This window comes from Colius striatus, chromosome 2, assembly GCF_028858725.1.
Source record: "Colius striatus isolate bColStr4 chromosome 2, bColStr4.1.hap1, whole genome shotgun sequence".
NCBI lineage: Eukaryota > Metazoa > Chordata > Aves > Coliiformes > Coliidae > Colius > Colius striatus.
The window spans coordinates 28567231-28592157 of NC_084760.1; the positions used below are offsets into that span (position 1 = coordinate 28567231).

The window sequence follows — 24927 nt, forward strand, 5'->3', positions numbered from 1 at the left end:
GCTGGCCCTGAGGTGGGGACGGAAGCGGTGCTGTCGCTCCGCACCCTGTCCGGCTGCCGCGGGGCGATTCTTTTGTGCTGCCGCTCCTGAGCTGGGCAGGGGCAGCCTGCGCCGGTGACAGCCGTGAACCCACCTGTCCCTTCTTTTTCATAGGGACTGAGCAAGTCTTTGCGAGCAGAAAAGCAAAGGCCGGTTTGTCCGTGTTTCTGGGAGGCATTGGCTTTTCAATCCCAGTATTTTTGGGACTTGAAAAAAGGCTAAAGAGAAAACCTTTTTTTTAAAATTAATTTATTCTGTGGATAGATATTAAATGAGAGATGAAAAATAGTGAAATTACTTGAGTATTTCTGCGGTACTTAGGAGCTTCAGGGTGGCAATACCTTAGAAATAAACTAATTTTTTTTTTGGTGGGGATTTTTCCCTTTCTAGCAACCATGGAGAATAATCAAAGTAATGCTAACACTGTGAAGAGCACTTCAGATGAAGATGACAGTGGAGACATAGTTCAACAGAAATCTCAGGAAGAAATTCTCTTTCGTGAGGAAACCATTGATCTCGGTGGAGATGAATTTGAGTCTGAAGGGAATGAAACTGTATCAGAAGATTCAAATAATTTTGTTGATAAACTTAATGAACAGATGATGGAGAGCGTCATTATTTCAGACTCTCCAAACAACAGTGAAGATGATACAGGTGAACTTGGTTGTCTGCAGGAGATAGTAGAACAAATGGAAGCTAAAGATAATAAAAAACCACAAGGAGAAGTAGATAAAGAAGAGTTTTTAAGTAATGAGAGTGAAACTGAACATGAAGAAACTCCCAAAGACATTTCTGAGATTGGAACAGATGATCAGGCATCTTTGAAGGAAGAATCAGTTCAGGAAGTGGTGAAGGAGGAACCAAAGTTAGGAAACAACATTCCTATTGAAACAAAACCAAATAGTACCAATGAAAGCAAATCTGAGGACCAAGTATCGTCACCTGGTACTAGTAAACCATCTTCTGAGGCTGAGCCTATTCCTGTGTGTACCATCTTCAGCCAAGCAACCAATGTTAATACCCAACAGCAGTTGTTCCTACCTGACGGTTTTGAGCCACAGATGGTAAAATCTCCCAGTTTTAGCAGTATAGTCGAGACTCCAGTGAAGTCTGATCCACAGGTGGTTCAACCAAGTCCTAGCCTAAGCAAGTTCTTTGGTGATACCGTTAACACTAATACTTTAGCTTCTGATTTTTTTGATTCATTTACCACATCCAATTTTATTTCTGTTAGTAATCCCAATGCAAGCTCTTCAGTACCAGAACAAATATCCTCTCTTTCTAATGGAGGAGACAATACTTGTGCTTCATCCAGCCCTACTTTCTCTGTGCGAAATGGGAGACCTGAAGCCAATGGCCATCCGTCTCCAGAAATAACTCAATCCCCCAAGCCCTTCTCACAAATCCAAGCGGTTTTTGCTGGGAGTGATGACCCATTTGCCACAGCCTTAAATATGAGTGAACTAGAAAGAAGGAATGATGCTTGGCTTCCTAGCGAGGAAACCAGAAATGTCCTAATCTCAGTTGCCACACAACAGTATAGCACCATGTTCATAGACAAAGAGAATCTCACTATGCCTGGATTAAAATTTGATAATATCCAGGTAAGACTCTTATTTTATCATAGTGTATGGTTACATTTTAGAATTAGTGTGTAAGATCTGTCCAGTAGTCTGTATATCATAGTATTTTACATTGTTGCTGATGGCCACTCTGTGTTATTTCAGTCCATATTAGAAAATTTAACATCACTGCCATCTCATATATGAAGGGACTAAAACCAGATTAGTGTTATGCATAGTGGGATTCATTGTGTATGTTGAAAACTGTTGTTGACAATTTCTGTGGAATCTAGAGCTGTTTGTGCTTTAAAATAAATAGTTTCTCATCCTCCTAGATAGCAAGATATTACTTGCATTTGAAATATATATAGAATCAGTGTGCTGTACTACAAAGTCTGAAAGCAGACAGCTTTGATTGTGGAATTTGCTGTTGTAACCAAGTGGGAAATAATATTTTTCCCTGATGTTCACAGTGCTCTCAATGATGTTAACACTGACTGAAATCGCATCATTTGCATCTTCCCTAAGCAGTGGAAAGGTATAAACTGTAAGAAAGATTGATTCCCAAGCTACTGGGAATGGATAACCCCAGAATTGAAGTGAAAACTCCAGTTGAGATAATGAAGGAAAAATGTAGCAGTGGACACTCATTTCTTTCTCTTCCATCAGAGGTTCCAGTTGGTGAGAAGGCATAAAGTGGTTTTTCAGAATTTGAGACATTTCACTCAGATCTATTCACTATTTCTCATGAAGCAATTCTATCCTGTGTCCTCAGACAAGGCTAAAATCCACTGTAATTATTTTTTTTTTCTTGAAATAGGCTAATCCTACTCTTTCATATCTACATCTAATGCAAGATTTAAATAAAAGATAAATCAGGCTCTGTGCAGTTACAAAAAAGTTAGTTGAAAAGTGCATTTGCAGTAAGCTGTAAGTGTACTTCAGGGACAGGCTGAAATTTTGTGTGAAAATTTGTGTGACGTGAAGAGCTCAGTGCTTTTTTTCCCCTGCTCACTCCAAGTGTTTGTTCTTACGACAGATGTGATGTCTTAACAGTTAAGTGAATAAATCACCAAGAAAAGTATTGCATGTTCTCAGTTTCATCTACATACTGCTTTTTGCTGATCGTTCAAGAAACATTATTTTTTAAACTATCTTGCATTACATTTGGTACAGATTATCTATATCTGTCCTCTCTTGAGTGTGGGAACAAGTTGGAGTACTGCTTTTTATGCACTTTCCATTATGACTTTCTTTTATCAGCTACTGTTTGCTGCCATTATGTCCTTAGTTTTGTTACGTTAATTTGTAATGCTTTCCCCTCCAAAGTACTGTTGGGAGGGGGAAGGAAGTAAAAAATCTTTTGTATTTGCATCATTATACATACACTGTGTTTTCTCAATCCTTTAGACTCTTTCATCTGAAAGATAGAAATCTTGTTTATTCATAAGTGGCAGGATTACAGTGAAAAATTTTCCATGTAGTGAAACAATAGTTGCAGTCTCACTCCTCAAGAAACTAGACAGAAAACACAAATATGTATCCTGTAACTGTCCATGTGCAAACATTTAATACAAATTATCATGGGATCATAGAATGGTAGAGGTTGGAAGGGATCTTTAGAGATCATCTAGTCCAACTCCCTGCAGAAGCAGATTCACCTAGATCAGGTTGCATAGGGACATGTCCAGGCGGGTCTTGAAGACCTCCAAGGAAGGAGACTCCACAACCCCTCTGGGCAGCCTGTGGCACTGCTCCCTCACCCTCAGAGTGAAATAGTTTTTTCTTAAGTGGAAATTATCATAGCTAAGCTTTGCTGTGTTTTATTAGCTCACCTTTTTTTTTAGGCAAAAGGCTTTGTGGCTTGCCTCCAGCTCTCTGTGCTAATGACTTCCTACTTCAGTTCTTCAGGTGGATGTTTTCATATTTGTTTTGAGGGATTTTTTTGCAAATATTCTTTTGTATGCTTCCATTTTTGCGTAATTGCTTTCTGGTTTACCTTCTTAAATATCACAGGCCATTCTAGTTACCTAGTTATCTGAAAAGAATGGAATTAAAGAGTGGGGGAATACTGAGGAGTGTGGAGGTTCTGCCTCTTGTGAGTGGTAGCTAGAATGATTAGCACCTTTTGGCTTGCAAGAGCAGTAATTGTGTGAAACTCATAAAATAATTAAGGTAAATAGAGGGTTATGATTTGCTGGGTTTTTATGACAAAGGAACTGTTGCATAATAAGCATAACAAAAGGAGTTACTGTTCTGCACTCCATATAACTGTGTTTAAGTTATAGAGTTCATTTCCCTTGGATGTACTTTTAGTCAGAAAAACAGACAAAAAAAAGCATGCCAGATCTCACTGGAGGTTGTCTGTCAGTGGGTGTTTCTGTGAACATCTGCTGTTCAGTGACAGAGTGTTAAACCAAGCAGCTCTTTACTCTGTCCAAAAGTGGGTTATGAATTGCTTTCTGTTTAAAAACAAAAATATAATACGTTGTTAAAATATATTTACCTTATTTTTGCATTTCTAAGTTTAAAATTCTCTTGTATACAGTAATGTGTGCAGGCCCAGCAAGGCTAGGAGCCCCCTTGCATCCTGTCCTATGCTCTATATTGGCAGACATGGTACCTGAAGAGTGTTCAGACAATAATAGCACACTTTTCAGCATCTGACAATGTGCAATACACAGGTTTTCTGTAACTACTTGATGTTAAACTTGAATTTCTTGATTACCTGTTGAAAATCTCTCATACATGGAACCACAGGATGTCAACAATAGATAGGAAGGCACAGAAATCAGTAGTTCAACAACCCAATGGAATTAGAAGGTTGAAAAAAGGCACAGAGGGTGCCATTTGATTTATTGCTAGCAAAGCTGGAAATAGGACTTGGATTTGGACACTCTTCCTCTTAGCTCCTCTGTGTTGTAAAATGCAGAGTTACTCTTGACTAATGCCAGAAATCTTGTTTTGAATTTATATGTCTCAATCTCAAGTCTTCTACTGGGCTCAACTTAATTTCTCTGTCTGATTCCTGCAGTTAATTTCTTTGAAATTAAGAATACTTGATGGAGGATTGTTGTTTACTTGAGTTGATGATCTCTGAAAGTTGATTTTCTGTAGATACTTAAGGCTAGCTGGTCCTGTGGATGTTTATCTTTGATCGGTAGGTTGCACCTTTCAATATTAACATCCGTTATGAAAACTTTTAAGGTCTTCAAAGGATAGTAATACAAGAAGCAAATAGGCATGAATGTTTCTATGCTAACTGAAACCTAGACATCGTAAAAAGGTTATACCAAATTAATGTGGACTAAATCTAGAAGGTGTTGTTAAAAATCTGTAAATATGTATGCATTTATATTAATTTCACACAAAAATTAGTGAAAAATAAAAATTTCTCAAGTGAAAGAATGATGTTGCTCAGCTTTAATTCAACATTTAATTTTACTGAAATAATATTCAAAAGTGTCTTGTTTTGTTTCTTCTTTTTCTGTTCCATGAACACCAAGGGAGATGCAGTAAAAGACTTAATGCTTCGCTTCTTGGGGGAGCAAGCTGCAGTGAAGAGACAAGTTTTAAATGCCAACTCTGTAGAACAGTCATTTGTGGGCTTGAAACAACTAATTGTAAGTAGCAATCTTTGTAATTCAGTATATATTAAATACCATTCTTCCCTCAAGGTGATTGGGAGCTACTGACTTTGGTAAAAGTACTAGCCAAAGTGCAGTAGCTTTTAGTGGGAATGACACTGCGGTTTTAAGTATTTGGTTTTAAATGAACAAACATTTCTTAATATGCAAAAGTTAGAAAAGAAAGGTAATTTTAAGTTACTGTGAATTTTATCATGTGATGAGTCATGTGTAATGTAAATGGTTACAAACCAGATTTTATTTGTCTTTTATCTGCATATGTATTGTTCTTGTTTTCACTTTAGTGTTTTACAAAAGGTCAGGCATACCAGATGTTAAGAAAAGTAAGCAAAAATTATGATACCTACAACTGCTTTAAATTTCTATTTCAGTGCAGGAAAACTAAACCAAATTACTTCCAAATGAAACCTTAATCGTCTCTAAATTAAAATTCTAACCTTAATGTAAATAGTTTGGACCTGGAAATATTGACATCTAGCAGCCTTGTAAACCTTGCTTTGATTTTTTTAACCATTGTGTTCCTGAATGAAAGCCATTACCATTACAAGTAAGACTGAGTCTTACTTAATCTGTTAGAATGTCAAAATATTTTTAGACCTGCTTTATTTTATTTTTAAATGGATGAAAAGCTACTGAGAAAAAAGCAGTGAGGAATTATAAGTGTTAGGACAGTCTGTATTTAGTATTTAACATAGGATTATAGAATCATAGAATGGTTCTTGGAAGGGACCTTTAGAGATCATCTAGTCCAACCCCCCTGCCACAGCAGGTCCACCTAGAGCAGATCACACAGGAATGCATCATCTTTTAGTTGTATTACATTACATGTAAAGCTCCAAAATAGGTGGTTTTGTTATGTTAGGAAAACATGCTCTCTGCAAGTGTTGTTAAAGGAATTCAGAGGTGATTTTTTACATTCAACCTGAAAAAAACAGGTCTCCATCCTGGAGACCAATTTTTTTCTATTCATTTCAGTGTTTTCTTAAGAATTTGGAGCGGAAAAAATCTTACCAAGAAATCTTGTCTCCATCAGTGTCCTAAGTAGGAAAAACCTTCTTACACATATCCTTTCTCTGTTCCAGAAGAGGTTTTTTTACATATGGAGAATATTTTTCTATTTGGCCTGATATCTGTGCCCATGCAAAGGCTTCTTCTATGCTGCTTTAAAGTCTTATTAAAAGAGATTTCTTGATAAAATTGCAGCCATTCAGCTAGAAGTGAGTATGTTCTTCAACTTTCAAGGCTTCCAATCATTAGCAGTTGGGTGGTCTTGAGTATGCAATATAACTATTTTTCAGGTTTGTTTGCAGAACTGTTCCTTTTCATGATAAGAATTAGAGTTTGGGGTTTTTTTCCTTGCAAAAAAATGCTGTTTTCTTCTGAAACTCTTAATGTGGAAAATTTTATTTCTGGTTGGCAACAGTTTTTAAGCTAGAAGATGTTTCAGACTTAGAAACATTAAAATCCCATGGTGGATGATATTAATTAAAAAGAGGCATGCTTTTTACATACACAGTAGGGCTTAACGACCTGTAATAAGTGCTCTGTTGTCAACCACCAGTTTTACTTTCTTTGTGAGTGAATTCCTGACCAAATATATTCAGTATCTTTTCATGCAAAGGAGTACTTACAGGGAATGTTTTCAGTTAGAACTGGATAAAAACTGGTGAAAGTTAGGAATATTGCTATGCAGTTTCCATGAAGTTAAGATTTTTTTTTTCCTTAACTGTTGTTTACTGTCCAAGTGAACTACATATGAACATGGGAATTACAAGATCATTTCATTCACTCAATTCAATCTCTTGCAGAGGTGGATAGTCTTATTTCAAAGGGATCCACAGTACAGAAGATGAGTGCATAGAATTAGAATAGGCTTCAGCTTCAGATGATACCTATTGTTTATGTGTGTACGTATGAGCTGTTGTCTGAACTCTTTAGATGAAAGAGATCTAATAGGTACAGTTATTGATCATATCTGAATTTCAGATGTATGAATCTGGGATTGCATCTAAAAGTGTCAAGAACTGTCACATGCTGTAGGAAGAAAACACTGGGAGCTGAAACCAAAAGTCAATGTTAAGTCACTTTACAAGCAAATTTGTTAGACGTAAATTCTCAGATGATCCTGGATGAACTCCATTTTACTTATAGAAGAAGAAGGGAAAAAAAAATAAAAGCACTATTCCACTAAAGCACTGTCTGCTTTTGTGTCTGGTTACCATTTTAACCTTGTGTGAATGGCAAAAGCATGCTAAGTGGCTCATCAGTATCCCAAATGTTCATGCCACAGGTCTTCAGCCACAACTCTGGAGCTCCTCTGTTCTACCTTACAATTGCTTATTTGACTGTTTTTAACAAATACAGCTACATTGCTACTGTTTTCAAAGGCTATTCCAGAACTTCATTGCTTTGGTGGTTAATCAAGGGAATTATAATTAATCCTCTCTCAAAATCTTTTTTTCTAATCAAAGACAAAGCCATTTATAAGACTTTAAGTGTTTTTATCTCATTGCTTTTTAAGTCATCTCAGTATGTGCTGCTTCTCCTTGCTTCGTTGTATAAGAATGTTTCCACTTCTCAGTTTCTTTTTTTAAGGCAAAATACCTCTTTAGTCACCTCTCCTTGTACGTCTTCATAATCGTTATAACCCATCTGATCCCTATTTAGTATTTTGTCCTCAAATACATTGACAACACTTCCAAGATTATGTCTACAAATGCACCTATCAGCTCTGTTAACTAGGATCACAAAACAATATCTTAAATTGGGTAGATTCCAGTGTACATCCTTGATTAGCAACTTCTCACCTTCCTTATAAAAGCTCCAGTAAAAAACAGTTCTGTGGGTAAGATGAAGTTAGTGCTCACAGCAAAGAATGTTACAGATTGAAGTCTTTTGTGGGGGGGAATCATAAATGCAAACAGTCTGAAAAAGTTTTCTTAAGTACAGCTAGTTTTCAGAAATTATTTATCAAGAAGGATGTAAGCTGAACTTCCAGAGGTGCACCTTTTCTGATAAGACTACCCATAGCACCACCATTTGTAAGACAAGTAGTTGTTCAACAGGAACTAAACCCGTATTGTTAAACTCAAATAACAGAATTGTTTATTCAGCATGGATTTGGTCTCTAATTGGTTTAAGTGAGATTTGTACCAGAAATCCAAAGACAGTTATTTGGTTTGTTGATCAACTCTACTAGAGGTAGAGACTTTTCTGATGTTTTGAGTTGTAAGGTGTTTGTAGCCATAGGAAAATTATGTCTTAGGTAGTTACCATACCTAAAAAAAGACTACTGTATCTTGCCACTGTAAATACATGGTGTTTGCTTTAAGCATGCAGTCATTTCTTCAAGGTACTAGGCCAGGAAAGGGTTACTAACTACATTTTCTTAACTAATGTTAAAGTGCTCTACCAGTGTAATTTACAGGGGAGAAGAATGTCATAGCTAGTGGAGGAGGACATTTTAATCACTTTAATGGTGTTACATGTAGAGTTAATGACTCCCTTTGAGTCTATTCTTTAAAAAAAATATATCAGATGCTGTTACTTTTGTGCGTGATTAATGTTGTGCTCTTATCAGAGGTAACAAACTTGCATACAGTGGTGTGGCAAACATACTCACTTTAATAGGTTAGAAATTATCCTTAAAAATATTGGAGGTTGTGTTCCTTTACTTCTAACTCGGTGAGCAATCTGCAACATTTTTGTAGCTAATTTGAGAGAAGATGAGAGACACAAATGGGATAAATAGTGGCTGGAACTTGTGGGAGAGGTCACATTTCTACACTAGAAAGCATCAATTTATTGGGTAAAATATCAATAGGTTACCTCTGTGTAAAAATTGTTTTCCTGAGAGACTGAATAATGTTACAAATGGTCAGTTCATTGAACATGTTTTCTGTAGATGTGCAATCTCTGTGACTCTCTGCTTGACGGAAGAACTATCTGAGTGTTAGCAGTATTTGTTGCATTATCTGAGCTTCACTGCTTTCATTCAGGAAAACAATGTACAATATTGTATACAGCAGAGAAGTGTGAACATTTCTGCAGTCTTTAAGTCTAAGATCTTTGTTCAACCATAATTTTAAAAATGAAGCAAAGTTAACCTGCACGGGGAGACCTCTGAGGAACTGTTACTTACATGACACAAAGGTATTCAGCTATTCAGTACTATTTTTTTCAGTCTAAACTAGTAAAAATCTTCATAACAGAATGAAAATACAATCTTTCAGCTATAGTGAAAACTCTGATAAGTGCTTTGTAACAGGTGAGTTCATCACCTTGAGCTACGTAAAACTTCTAGCTCCTACCTCCAGGGGGTAATAGCCTGACAAAATCCTCGCAATACTGTTGACTGTTTTTGATTTAAACCTTAGAGTAATTGCACTCAAATCTCAGACAGCTTAAGAAGTTGCATAGAAAGGTAAAAATTACTGAACTGCATCTGTTTTCCTTAAAGAAAAATACAAATTCTTTTATTAAAACCTGGTTTACTATGCAACTTGCCCATCTGTATGTAAATCTCCCCAGGCCTCTTCTGAATTTGCAAAGAATGGAAGTCCTGCAAGGAGTAATGCAATTGCATCCTCTATTGGGTGGCTCATCAGCTTGTCCTAGCTTTTCTGTGTGTACATCAGTCAGCACTGAAATGTTTTGCTTTATTTTCCTTTGTTGACTTTTTAGTTATGTGGACGAAATCCCTTCACAAGTTAAACATCTGCACTACTGGTTTGTAAAAAGCACAGAAATCATGCAGGCTGGTGGCTTTCATTAAAAGAACAGCTCCATACTCTTTGTGAGAAAAGATTTGTTTAATGTCATGTGTGGAGAAAAGTTCTCTTCTCCCAGACTGGTACTGTATTAGTGAGCTATTTGCCAATAATATTTGGTTGACAGTATTTTCTCTAGGGTAAAAGAATGTTTTCACACAATTATATTATTTAAGAACATTCTTCAGTATTTTTTATGCTATGTCTGTAGCTGTAGGATCCATATTTGCTTTGAGACGCTGCTTACAACATGTAAACAAAATTCATCCCTATTACTTTCAGGAGCAAGGGACCCAGTTTGTTAGGATTTTGTGGTTGTAGACCACAGGAAATGTGAAAGTGACTGACCTGTAAGGTTTTGAGGGGTTTCTGAAATAGTTGGATGGAGATTTCTGGTGGACTGGCAACTCTGGCAACTGTAAGTCTGGTACAGTTTGTCACAGACAATAATGTGTCTTGCTAATTTCAAATTAAGTTATACAGCCAGCAGCGTCCTGTTAAGCTCATAGAGAATTACGCTCCATGACCAGCAGGCAACTCTAATTCTGAACTCATGATGAATATTATGTTTCATTTTGTAGCACAAACTGTTTTTATGATGGTTGTCAGACTTCCTGGCTGTCTTGTTCTATAAAGAAGTATTTTTTGTCCATGCCTGAAACAGAATTCTTTAAATTGTAGCACCCAAGTTTGTCATAAAAGTTGTATTATTATTTTGGATCTTAACTCTCACTTGGAGAGAAGAGTCATTTTAGAGTCTGTGTCCACTACTGTTCTAAGAATAATAAGAAATTAGTTTGTCTCTGCAGAAGAGGAATAATTTTCAAGTAACCTATGTGCATGTCTTACTGCTTTTCTAAGTCAATAAAGATATATGTTGAAGGATATTACAAATGCATTATCAATTCCTGCTCTTCTGTAAGCGCATAGATGTCTGGGTGTCATGGTTTGACATGAAGCCGTTCCTGGTAAGGGGGAAGGGGCTGTAAAGATGGCTTCTGTAAGAAGTTACTCGGAACTCTCCCCAGCTCTGAGCCAGACCCACTTCTGGGGCTGAGCCAGTTAGACACCTCCATGATCACTTTTTAAGAAACTGCAAGAGGAGGGTTCTTCCTTCTTTCTTCTGTCCCTTCTAGTTTTCCGGCTGGTGGTGGTGCAGGGAATGGGAAGAGAGAGAGAAGCAGCCATGCAGACTCCGAGGTCAGTGAGGGAAAAGAGGAGGAGGTGTGCTGGAGCAGAGACTCCCCTACATCCTGGGGAGAAGACTGGTGAAGATGAGATTTGTTTGCATTTCATTAAAGACCCGTCATCAGTGGCAGCGATTCTTTTCATTAATAAGAACAGTTTAAAGAATAAAGTTCAAAACAAGTTAAAAAACCCGTGCTGGGGCAGTGACAATGGCCGGAGGAGGCCGTGTCCTGTTGGGGGACCAACGCCAAAGAAGCTTATTAAAATTATGCCCAGAATAGGCCATGTCCTGAGGGAGGGACCCTGTACCTGCAGAAACTGCAACTGTTGGGAAGAATCCATGCCAGAGATATTCACTAAGGACTGTGTCCCATGTGAGGGACCCTATATTGGCAGAAGCTGTAACTTCTGGGAAGAACCCACACCAGAGAAGTTCATTAAGGACTGTGTCCTGTGGGAGGGACCCCATATTGGAGCAGGGGAAGAATGCCAGGAGCCATCCTCATCTGAGAAGAGAGAAGCGGCAAAGCCCATCTGTGAGAGACTGACCACATCCCCCATTCCCTACCTACCTTCCAGCCATTGAATGGGGAGGAGGTAGAGATATCAGGAGCAGTGAGCTGGGCCCAGGAAGAAAGGAGGGATGGGGGAGGGAGATCTTATAGTGCTGGTTGTAATTTTCTCAATCATCCTACTCTATTTTTGCTTTTAGTTTTGTTTCTTGTAGGTAGTAGAATAAACTTTCCTTACTTTCTTCTCTAAGTCGAGTAGTGGAGTCTGTTTTGCCCAGAACCAAAACTGCCAGTGAACTCTCCCTGCCCATGTCTTGATCCACAATGTCTTTGGTTATCCTTTTTTCCTCCCATTTTGCTGGGGCGTCTGCCACCCTAACGAGGGTGGGGGTGGATGAGGGGCACTGAGTGAGAGACTGTCGTGGTGCTTCATTGCTGGCTGGATAAAACCACAACACTGGGGGGCTGCTATTTTAAGTGGAAATTAAACTTTTATCTGACAATGCAGAGGAGAGAGATGAGGTGGTCCGTGCATAGTGACTTATGTAATGGCCCTTTGAACCACAAGGCTGCAAAACAGAGGCCAGGGAGTATGAAAACTCTTCAGCTGCCGCTACTAGTTTTTCTCTGTAAATTGCTGTATTGCCATGTTTTCTGGGTTCTAAACATTGAAGAGAATTTAGTAAAACACCAATTAAAAGTCAGTACCTGAATTTTGCAAGCACACATTTAAATATATTCTGTTTCTTCTCATTTCATCAGTCATGATGAGTTTTCTCATCTTCATTTATCATCCTTTTTTTTCTACATATTTAAGAAACTATTTTTAAAAGATTACTTTTAGGAGCAAGATGTATTTGTTTTATAATGATGTACGGGATACATGTCACTTGAAGAACTCTTCTGTATGAGTGAAAAGTATGATGGCCTAAAACCTGTGAAGCGTTAGTCTATGTTTAAAGTTTTTGATAATGCTAGCTATTACATGGCTGCATTATCATATACGAGGCAGAAACATTCATAGCATGACAGTGTGACAAGACTGTTTGACTTTTATGAATAGGAGTGATTTTCTTTTATGCATTAAAAAAAATGTATTCAAGAATATTTTGAAGTTAGCCATGCAATAGAGATTCAGATGTTTACATTGCTAGGTGAAACAATTGTCATTGTTCTGAATTTACCTTTTTATGCATTGTCTTATTTCTTGTTCGTTCTTTGTAATCAGTATGAATTCTGTGTTCTGGACACTGTTGGGGAAGCATGTTTTCATTAAAAGAACTACAGTAGGGGTTATAATCTGAAACACAGAAAGTCCATGAGGTAGGAATAGGCTTTAGATACTTTAAAAAGGAATTTGGATGTGATTGTTGAAATATGGTTAGCAATTTTTTTCTCCTTTTGAGGAGGAAACAAAATTGTGAATATTGTATTATGTTCAAGTATATTAGCAAACATGGTATAGCTTTAAGTTTAGAATCTCTTATATTATTGTATTTTTTTTTTAATTTTACTGATCTGATAATGCTTCATTTCACTTTTTGCCTAATTAGACCTACAGTTTTGACAAATTACATTCAACTTCTCACCAGCCAGCTCTCCTGACCTTGTCATTGTTACTGATGGGTGCATGTAGCTGCTTCAGGCAAAATAAGCAGTTGTGCATTTTAGGGACTTGATGATTTTGCTACTTACTCCTTTCTTCTTCCCAGAGCAGTAAAAACTGGAGGGCTGCAGTTGACTTGTGTGGGCGGCTTCTAACTGCACATGGTCAAGGCTATAAAAAAAGTGGACTACCTACTAACCATACAACAGATTCTTTACAGGTATGTTTAAAGATACACCCTTCTGTCTTTGCAACGGTATTCATTATGATGTTTATTTTAGCATGGTCAAAGTTCTTTTCCTAATTGTTACTTAAAAACTGAGCTTATTAAAACGTTGAAACAAGTCACTTTTTTAGCTTATGTAAAGCAGGTCTTCATTTAAAACAAAATAATTTTGTTCAAGTAAAATTCTGTCTTGATTGTATGTTTCTAAAGTTAATCACACTAGTGTAAAGGAATATTCAGTACATCACAGCTGCTCTTCACATAAAGAGCACCTCCACCACCTTGCCTTGCTGGCCTGTCTTTCCTAGAAAGGACATAGCCATCCATGACCACATTCCAGTCATGTGAAATGTCCCACCATATCTCTGCACTTGCCACCAGATCACAACCCCTTGCCTGTACACAGACTTCCAGCTCCTCCTGTTTATCCCCCATGCTGCATGCATTGGTGTACAGGCATTTCAAGAAGGAAGCCGATTATGTAGGATTCACCCCCAGCACTGGCTTGCCACCCTGAAGCTCAACTCTGGCAGGCCTGGTTTTATCTCCTTCCCCCTTCAAAATTAGTTTAAAGCCCTTTCTGTGAGCCTTACTAACTCATTTGCAAGGATCCTTCTCCCCTTTTTAGACAGACCTGGTGTCATGAGAATTTCATGATCCACCTGTCACCAGACCTGGTGTCATGAGAATTTCATGATCCTGGGGTGTATTAGAAAGGATGTGGGCAGTAGGTCGAAAGAGGTTCTCCTCCTCTACTCTGCCCTCATGAGACCACATCTAGAATATTGTGTCCAGTTCTGGGACCCCCAGTTCAAGAAGGACAGGGAGCTGCTGGAGAGGGTTCAGTACAGGGCCATCAAGATGATAAAGGGAGTGGAGCATCTCCCTTATGATGAAAGGGTGAGGGAGCTGGGGCTCTTTAGCTTGGAGAAGAGGAGACTGAGGGTGGGTGTCAGGAGGATGGAGCCAGGTTGTTCTCAATGATGTCCAATGATAGGACAAGGGGCAATGGGTACAAGCTGGAACATAAGAGGCTCCAAAAAAACATAAAGAAGAGTTTCTTCACTGTGAGGATGATGAAACACTGGAACACACTGCCCAGATGGGTGCTGGAGTCTACTTATCTGGAGATATTCAAAGCCCATCTGGATGAGTTCCTGTTTGACCTTCTCTAGATGGTCCTGCTTTGGCAGGGTAGTTGGACTAGATGATCTCTAAAGGTCCCTTCCAACTCTTAAGATTCAGTGATTCTGTGAATATGCTTTGCCATCTTGGAAGACTCACTGTGCTACAGTGCATGGACACTGTCTAGATTGTAGTAAGATTTCAAATATTAGAAGTGTATTTCATGATGATAAGAAAATAACAACCCAAATTAGTAACAGTTCATGGATCATGACTAGTGTTTTACTGAACAAAATGTGACCAGATGCCAACGCATGATTCTGGCCCTAGTAACTATAAATTTCATGGAATTTCACCAAAATTATAAGAGATTTTAAGAGTTGCATAAAATTGAGAAAGCAATTAAATTTAAAGAGAGGTGTTCTAATTTGGAAGCAAACTAGTTTTTAAATTAATCTTAAAAATCTCAATAGCTTTACAAAGAATTAAAACGTCTGTCCTCTGTATTTTAATGATCTTATGAAAAGTAGTCTGTGAAAGAGCATGTAAATATAAATCCTGATTATTACCAATAAGTAACATAAAAACTCTTTACTAAACTTTATCAGAAAAACATTGAAAGTTGAAATTCTGTTTGGATGTGGCTTATGATTGAAGCTACTAACAGACCTGTCTTTTTTTTCTCTATGTATTAATTTTCAGTTGTGGTTTGTGAGATTAGCACTTCTGGTAAAACTGAATCTCTTCCAAAATGCAGAAATGGAATTTGAACCATTTGGAAATTTAGACCAGCCTGATCTTTATTATGAATATTACCCTCATGTATACCCTGGACGAAAAGGTAAGACGCGTGATATTTTTTTTTTTCTAATTAAAAAAGTGGATTCTGGTTTTTGTTTTGTGTTTGGGGTTTTTTTTTTATTATTCTAAAGCATTGGTGAACCTTGGATTTTTTGTTTGTGTGTTTGTTTTCTTCAAGAGAATATGATAAACCACTACATTAAAGGTAGCAGTAGGGAGTAACAATAAAGACTAAAACTGTTCCATCATAATATAGGAAGGCAAATGCGTTTCATGATGCTAATACAGCATTAATTTGAAAGAAGAATGTTTTAACAAGTAAATATAGTATTGAAGTTCTCGGATATTGTTGTGGTTTAGGCTCATCAGGGGACAAAAGACCACTGATTACCAACAAAGAATGGTACAACAATGAAGAGTAGAACCAGTCCTTTAAGACCACCTTCTCCCTCCTCCTCCGCTCTTCCCGGGCTCAGAGTCCTGATCCTGGTGTTTTTACCTCCTCCACCCCTGAACGGCTCAGGGGGGACAGGGAATGGGGGTTTCAATCAGTCTATTCTTGATGGTTTCTGCCATTTGCCTTTTCTCAGGGCAAGCGGGCTCTACACCAGTCCTCCCTGTGACATGCATTCATCCCAAAGGCTGCAGCTCCTCTCCACCTCTCGTGTGGGGCTGCTCTGCGGCCCGCAGGCTCTCCAGCACAGCCTGCGCCATGGCCGCCTCCTCACACAGTCTCTCGCCCGTCTGGGTGCACTCACATGGAGCTGCTGGTGGCTCTCAGTCCTGCCATTGCCCTCCATGGGTTGCAGGGGTACAGCCTGCATTCTTGCCATGGCTTGCAGAGGGGTCTCTGGTCTGGTGCTCCTCCTTCCTTCCTCCTTCTATGACTGTGAGGTCCACGTGGCCACCTCCATCTTGTATCACTCACACCTCCTGCAAGCACTTCAAATTCCCATTCCTAAATAGTGTTGGCAGAAGCGCCAGATTGGCCCAGCCGGGCCGGAGGTGGGTCTGAACCCAAGAGCTGGGGTAGAGTCCGAGAACTCTTTACCAGGTCTTCACTGCAACCCCTTCCCCCTGTTACCAAGCAAAAGCTGCTCCTTGCTAAACCATGACAGATATTGACTTAAAAACCAAATAGGTAGTTTTAGCCAAAAACAGGCTGTGAAAGTCAGTAAGAGTTTGAGGAAACAGAATCTAACAATTTTTCCTCTTAAATTCGTCCAATGTGATAGAAGTCAATATGGTACTTTTAACAACCACGTGTCTGTGCACTCCTACTAATATGGGGGATTTTTTAAAAAATAACTAAATTTCAACCTAATTTGATCATTTCCTTTGTTAAAAAATACTGGTTAAATATAGTATTATTTGCTTAGTGACTGAAACTAATTAAAAGTCAGTAATTTACTGTTTATCTCATTTTTTAAGAGAAAAATAGACACCATTAGCCTCAATTCTTTCTAAGCTGTTTATCTCAAATTATAATGCACTACTTCACACTTCTCCCAATAACCCGTAAGTTAACCGAATAGTTCCACTACCCAGGGTATTCTAGTCCTCTAGGAGTCTGAATTTGAAAAATTGCTATATTTAAGAGTAATTTCACTGTTGTTCAGACTACTTTGATTTTTTTTTCTAATGTATTACTTAGAACTACTGCTCTGTTGCAAGTATACTATTTAGAGATTTACTGCTCTTTAGCTTTCAAGTTTGAACCACAATGTATAACAAAATGCTTTGTAAGTAACAGTTGTAATAGGCAACTCTACTCTCTGAAGAAGTATAGTCCATTTTACATATGATGCTAGTAGTCTTAATGGGCTAACCTAGAGAGATACTGAAATTTTGAGATTACTGAGGGAGGGAAGTTTATGTCAAGAAAGTTCAGGATTTTTTGCAGAAGATTGTTTTTTCTGTCTAACAAAGCAACTGATCAGTTGTAGCCCAGCAAGGCAATGTGAACTGCCTAGAACAAGTCCCTCTAACCTTACTCATCATCTTTCAGACAATCAAGGGCAAAAAGTTTCTGGTTTACCTTGAATATTTTTTATCCTCTGAAAATAAACCATGTTATTTTTAAGAGTGAAAGAGGTTTTCATTCTTAAATTAGATTGAATAGGTCTTTGGATTTGGTTCAATTTTGTCAGCTTTGCATGTGATTCAGTGTTGCACAGGAGTAGTCTTCCCCAGGATGTATGTATATTTCCACGTCTTTTCCATTATTAAAAAGAAAACAAAAGAATCCTTCCAGGCCCTGTCACTATTTGAGGCACTGCAGTCTCCACGCCATAGAGCATAAGGGTAGCAACAGTTCCGAACAGTCTGGCCAGCTGTTACAGGCACCCATCCTGTGACTGCGCTTTGGATCCAAACTGTCTTTGCAGCAACCATTGCAGCTATTTCACACAAATTATGAAAGTATCTGGTAAAAAGGTGAGCATAAGGAAAATATTCTGTGTTATATGCATCAGTTAATTTTTAACAGTTGAACATACCAACCAGGACCATCTCTGATCATTTCTAAGGAAAATAAGGTAAAGGTTGGATGGAGCTCACCTACTGATTGTGATTAAGATACAGGAACAGCTATTACACCTTTCTTGTGTAGTTCTCAGGAGAGAGGTGCTACTTGCAGGAATGTAGGAGAGAACAGGCAATTCTCTCTGCCTAGCGTTAAACTATGCAGTGCTGTGTTATGGATAAAGAAATTTAGTGTACATGAATCGTTAACCAGCTAATTGAAAGGATAAAATATATATAAATCATTCAAATTTTGGTTGAAATGTATTACTATGAATCTACAATCCACTGCAGTTTGGTAATTTTGCATATCATTTTGTGGTGTAACATGCATAAAGGGAACAATTCTGTTTCAACATTTTAATTTTGATTCATGGTATATAAATGGCATAAGCATTTAAAATCCATTTAAGAAATGAGAGTATAGATATAAATAATGTGTAATACATAGCATATGTTGCATCATTTCTTTGTGTTCAAAATAGTCACAAATAGAATAAATTCAAAAGTTTTCTGTGCAAAGTAAGGATAGTTTATACATCTGAGCTTCCTACAGCAGTGAGGATAGTCTCTTTAGTCTCTGAGAAATATTCCTCAAATAATTTAAATTCCAAGTAAATGTACAAGAAGTTGAAGGTGATTTTTTTCATTACTTTAACTTACTTTGGCCAGTGGATTTCTCTTCATTTTCCTCTAAAGCTTTCCCAAGGCCCATGGGCAACACTGTTAATCTCTGTTTTGTCCCGAGGTTTTATATGGCATTTGCAGCCATGCTATGCATAGATTGCATTACTGTTGTCTTCATCATGGCTAGAAGATCTAATCTCTCTGAAGTCTTTCTTTCCTGGTTTTTATAGTCTTTTTCTTCAGTCATCTTCATTGCCTGTGGGTGTGTGCCAGCTGGGAGTGGAATCTACTGGGATCCTTGTACCTGACAGCAAAATTAGTTAAAAGTGACTCTTTGGTCATTCCCTATTTAATATAAGGCAGAGAGGAAAACATTCTTATTCTCTAGTAAGATTCTCTAGTTTTAGATTTATTTCTTCTTAAATTCATCGATGGAGAGAAGCTGAAAAGTCCATAGGATCGTTTCAACTGGAAGAGATCTTTAAGATCCAGTCCAGCCTTTTTCCCAGCCCTATCAACCACTAGACCATTTCCTTAAGTGCAACATCCAACCATCCTCAAGGGATGGTGACTACATCATTTCCCTGGGCAGCCTCTTCCAATACCTGACAACCCTTTCAGTAAAGAAATTCTTCCTCATATCCAGCCTGAGCCTCCCCTGGCACAACTTGAGGCTGATTCCTCTTGTTCAGTTATACATTGTAAATTGTAAGAATTTTAAATGTTTTTGTTTTGGAATAGGTAGGTACTTGGATCAGGAGCTCTGATCCAGGTGCTTCCTTCTTTGCGACCTGATCTATGTGAACTTGCTTCTGCAGGGGGGTTGGACTAGATGATCTCTAAAGGTCCCTACCATTCTGCGATTCTTTCACATCTCCATTGTACTCTGTGGATTATATAAGCCTGAATTTTTGTCATTGTTCTCATGACTAATGGATTTCAGGATTTTGTTGGGATTTTTATAAGATTTTGTCTTTACACAGTCTGACCGACTTCTGTTCATATAGTTTGTTTCAGTGTTCCTCATAATACTGCATAAATTCTCTCATATGAGAGATCGTCTGAGATAGCCTTTCTATTGGTAACACCTATGCTGTTTCAGTCTTATGAGACAATTGGTCTTGTTTTTGGTTAATAGACCAGTAAGTTACAGAAAAGTTAATGCTACCAAAAATCAGTGTTGTAAAGCTAAAATAATTAAAAGTAATTTATTTTTAATTATGAAGGAAAAAAAGTAAACATAGGACTTTTATTCCTCTGACCAGAGGTTTCCTCTTTTCATTCTCTTTGTGATTATACAGCATCATCTGAATTCCTCTAACACAAAATCAATCTTCAGTTGTCTGATGGAAAGTACCTAAATAAGGAACGTACTGTTAAATAATTGTATGTGCTCTAGAAACTGACGAATACTGTACATCTTCACATGAACTCTGTTATTAATTCTAGCACAAGAGAGTGTAGCACAAGAGGGTGTTTTGAAGTGTGGCTGTCTTGTAATCATAGGGATACAGTAGTGTTTGCTGCAATTGGCTGACACTTTCAGATGGATAGTGACAGTTTAAAAAAATTACATACAGATTTCTCTCAAAGTTAATGTGAGTCTGTATGTCACAACTGTTGTTCTAGCATATTACACAGATCTGTGTTACATTATGACTTTACTAATATCCACTGTAGATGTTTTCGCAGAAATACGTGAAAAAAAGATACAAAAAATAGTTGTCTGTGTGAGATTTCTTTCTTTATGTGTTCTTATTTACTCAAGCAGTGCTTTTAATTTGCTTGGTTTATTCACTTTTGAAATTCAGATCCCCCTAAAGGAATCTTGTCATACGTGGTCTAGAACTGTCACTCAAACCCACGTTATAAACAAGATTTCCAAAAGTGCTGATGTCTAAGGCAAAATGTAATAAATTATCATTATTATTACATTTAATAAGCTTATATGTTAGCAAAATATGTGTTAGGAAACTTGCTATATGTCTGTCGTCACAGAAAGACTGCATTTGGTGTGGAAACACCTAGAATTTTTCTCTAATACAGAAGATGTTTTACAGACATCTATACTACATGTAGTGAAGAGGACTGTGTGCAGCTCCAAGGTCTGCCTGGTCCCTGAAGTTTGGTCCTGCTTCTGAATGTCAGCCTGCGCCATAAGGAAGGATGGGCATGGACTGGGGAAATTACCTCCTGTATGCTTTAACAGTAAATGCAGTGATGTTTCTGCAGTGACATTTGGCCATTTTGACTGTTTTCTTTTTCTCTTCTCTTCTACTTGTCTATGCTAGTAGAAGGCAGCCTCACTGAAGCTTCCTTTGCTTTTTTCTCAGCATGATTTTGGATGATGCTGTAAATGAAATGACCCCCTTTTTTTAACGATCGTCATCAGTTTTTTATTAATGGGGGAAATATGCCAGAATAAGAAGTGGTGTGGGGAAGATTATTGTGGCTGGTGGGGAGGCAAAAGGGAGTAGTCAAGGTTAAAACAGATAAGAAAAGAAATGCACAGACTAAAAAAATAGTAGCATGTAGAGTGCTCATTTGTTAATAACTTTTGGAGGAAAACAGAAAAAAAAATATTCCAGTTATTGTTACATGTTGTATTGGTTTTCTCATGTTGCCACAAATACTGCTGTGCCTGAAACTACACTCCCATGTCAGAACACTTCAGTCTTGGCAATTGCTCGGAGTTCAAGCTCTTGTTGACAGTAAAAAACATATTAAAGCCTCTAGAGGAACTGATTTGCCAGTTATTTTATTTACAGTACTGTGTACATCTCTGTTGTCTCTTTAAATTTGCTCTCCCTTGTGTTGTTTCAGAGCTGCCTTCTACCTATGAAATCAAGTAATATAACTTCAATAAATACCACTCGAACGTTGTGATTCCAGTTGGCTCATCAGAGTAATCAGACTTGCAAATACAATTGTTTTCTGAAATAATATAGATAGATTTTAGTTAAGAAAGGTGTGTATAATTTTAAGAGTAGGGTGCTGCTAAAATATCTAGTTATGCTCTCTTACCCATGGTTATATAGTCTCATTATTAACAGCATCATCTTTCTATAATATTTCTTGAAAGTGAGCAAGTAACTAATTTCTAAATTCAGCCTTACTACAGTTACCAGTAGATAAGACTTATGATGGTCCCTTTTTGGTAGGGCAATTGTTACAGGGTTTGTATGCATTCTTTCTCTTTTGTTTTCCTTACTTCGGTGCAAATAACTCCAGATTATTGAAAAAATACTTTTGAAAACTTTCAAAACCAGATCTTAATTAAGAACAACTGTGTTCTTAGGTCATGTGCAGTTACATTGCCAAGTATTGGAAACATGCAATTCCAGATAAAATTTTCAAAATATTTTCTTTCAATGATTACAAACATTTAGACTCTTATCTCTTCTTCAGACTCTTTGGAGTGAAAGTAATAAACAAAAGCTTGGAAGCAAGTCTGTCGAATCTGGATTTCAAAGTGCTTTTAGTTGACAGTCAATGAGACTAGAATTCAAAGTTCCTGTATCATCACTCTTAAAAAATCTTATAAATTATACAAATATGCTGTTGTAGAAATATGTGAAAGTATGTGTGTGTGCATATAACTGCAAGGATATTGTTTGATTGGAAAAGACCTTTAAGATCAAGTCCAACCACTCACCTAACAGTGCCAAGCCCACCATTAAAACCATGTCCCTCAGCACCTCATCTGTGCATCTTTTAAATATATCTAGGGATGAGTACTCCACCACTTGTTCCCACTTCTAACAAACTTCTCAATGCAAAACTTCTTTCTAATATCCAGTCTAAACCTTCACTGCTGCAACTTGAGGCCTTTTCCTCTTATCACACCTTATCACTCGTTACTTGGGAGAAGAGATCAACCTCCACCTCACTACAGCCTCCGTTCAGGTAGTTGTAGAGAGTGATCATGTTTCCCCTTTTCTCTAGGCTAAACATCCCTAGCTCACTCAGCCACTCCTCATCAGACTTGTGCTCCAGACCCTTCACCAACTTCGTTGCACGTCTCTGTATATGCTCCAGCACCTCAATGTCCTTCTTTTAGTGAGGGACCCAAACTGAACACAGATTCAAGGTGCACTTCATGAGCACCCTGTACAGGAGGACAATCTTTTCCCTGGTCCTACTGGTCTTATTATTTTTGATACAAGCCAGGATGCCATTGGCCTTCTTGGCCACCTGGGCCCTCTGCTGGCTCATGTTCAGCCACTGTCAACCAATACTCTCAGGTCCTTTTCCTCTGGGCAGCTTTCCAGCCACTCCTCCGCAAGCCTGTAGCATGGCCTGAGGTTGTTGTGGACCAGTTGCAGGACCCAGCACTTGGCCTTGTTGAACCTCATACAATTGGCCTCGAACCATCAATCTAGCCTGTATATGTACGTATACAGGAGACTATCTTTCTGAAAGTAGATTTTTCTGTATTTCTCTTTCACCCACTGAAGGAAGGGTTTGTTTCTTAGGTTTGGTTTTATTAGTGTCGTAATATCCCACTTGATAATTTCGCTAAATGATAATTTGCCCTACTGCTGCTTTTTGGTATTTAAGATTTGTTGAATAAGTTGTAGAAGGCCGATCAGAAGAAAATTCTGGTTGCTCATTTTGCAGCAAGAAAATACAAACATAAAATGGCTAGCCATTGGAATCCTCTTTTTTCTGCTCTGAAAGGGCTGCAGATGAGGGCTGCAGTTTGAATGTGATTGACATGAGGTGATGTTTATGTTATGACAGTTATGAAAATGCACAGCTGTTCATAAAGAAATAGAAAGTGAAATCTGTGGTCTTTGAAAATTCTACCTGATCCTACTATTTTTTCCATCTGTTACCATGCTTTTAGAGTATCTATTCTCTGTTCAGCAGACCTTTTTTTACTTTTGCCTTTTGTATGCTGATAAGATACATATGAATGAGATTAATTTCTGCCAAAGTGGGAATCAAAAATCGTGTTCTTTGAATAAAAGTTCTCCACTGTATTTAAAAATGCTAGCTAAGAAAAAAATTGTCTTAAAATTAAACTGGTTTTCCGTTGCAATTTTTTTTATAGATACAATTACTATGGTTTCCCTAAAGACGAGTAACAGGGGTCAACTATAAAACATCAAGCTAGAATATGACTTAGTTAACTTAAAATTTCCATACATGACAGTAATTGTAGAGTATTACCTCTTGTTGAAATCATCTAAGTTAGCTGACCTGATTTTACTGTGTAAGAAGACATTACTTCTTTAGAAATCCAAAACATGAAGCAGAGAGGAAAACCCATTCTCCTATGCTTCTAAGTAAAAAGGCAGCCCCTGTCAAGATCCATTGTTTATACCTAATTCTCTTATCCTTAGTGAGATATCACAGGAATATATATGCCCACTTGTATAGAAACTTATTACAAAGAAGTATGTGTTATGCTGTATGCCTCAAATATGTGGCCTAAAAGCAATCAAGTGGGTAAAACCTCTCAGACAGTATAATGTCATTCTTAATCTAACAAGCACATGCATTTCTCTTAACAGCATTATTAATGTAGTCGGTCTTACTTTCTTGTTTTGTTTTTCCCCAATGTAACTTTGTTTATTGAGGCAAGTATAGTTTTTTTCTCTACTGTTAATCTGCTTTTTAGTTAAATTTTGTAATTTAATTTCTACAACCTGCCTTTCAGACCTTCATAATACTATTATTATTATTGATCTACAAGAGTCATCACCAAATGTCATTTACCTCTTCCCAATTGTTTTCCTGTTAACCTAGACGATGTAAAATGAAAATGACAAAGTTTTCTGAAATCCTTTTTAAGTCTTGATTCTTTTTCGTTTGTCACCATCTTCATATTAAAATGTTAAGGAGTACTTCGCAGAATGCTAAACTTCCATGTCTTGCAAGACAAGGTGGAATCTGTGGTTTTATAGATTTGTGTACAGTTTCTTTTTCTTTGATGTATATTTTTTAAAAACAGGAATGGATTCTTTGCACTGTTATTCTTTCAGCAAACAAGAGACTGGATGATGAGTCTTTAAAACAACATGATAAGATCATGTCATAGAACAACAAATCCACATCCTGTTGTTTAGATCAAAATTCTTAGCAAGCTCAGAGTTTACTGTTCCAAGTCAGCGCTTTCTATGATTCTGTTATATTTTGCTTTTTACCTTCTTATCAGTGAAGATTCGTGAAAGTCATATTGCAGTTTGCTTTTGCCTGTTTCATCTCCAATTCACCCCACAAAGCTCTACTGGGCTGCATTTCCAACCTGTTGTGCTCTCCATGTTCTTTCTCTTCCACCATGGTGCGCCTTGCTG

General features: G+C 37.7%; 1 protein-coding gene across 2 annotated transcripts in view; it reads left to right on the forward strand.

Annotated features, from left to right (window-relative positions):
* Nucleotides 1–24927, forward strand: part of TRAPPC12 (trafficking protein particle complex subunit 12) — a 55976-nt gene that overhangs the window by 313 nt on the left and 30736 nt on the right. For both annotated transcript variants that reach the window (XM_061989766.1, XM_061989767.1), the window contains exons 2-5: nt 430–1643; nt 5108–5224; nt 13430–13543; nt 15377–15515. In XM_061989766.1, coding sequence (XP_061845750.1) covers nt 435–1643; nt 5108–5224; nt 13430–13543; nt 15377–15515 — 1579 coding nt within the window. In that variant the 5' untranslated portion in view covers nt 430–434. The remainder of the gene's footprint in view (nt 1–429; nt 1644–5107; nt 5225–13429; nt 13544–15376; nt 15516–24927) is intronic.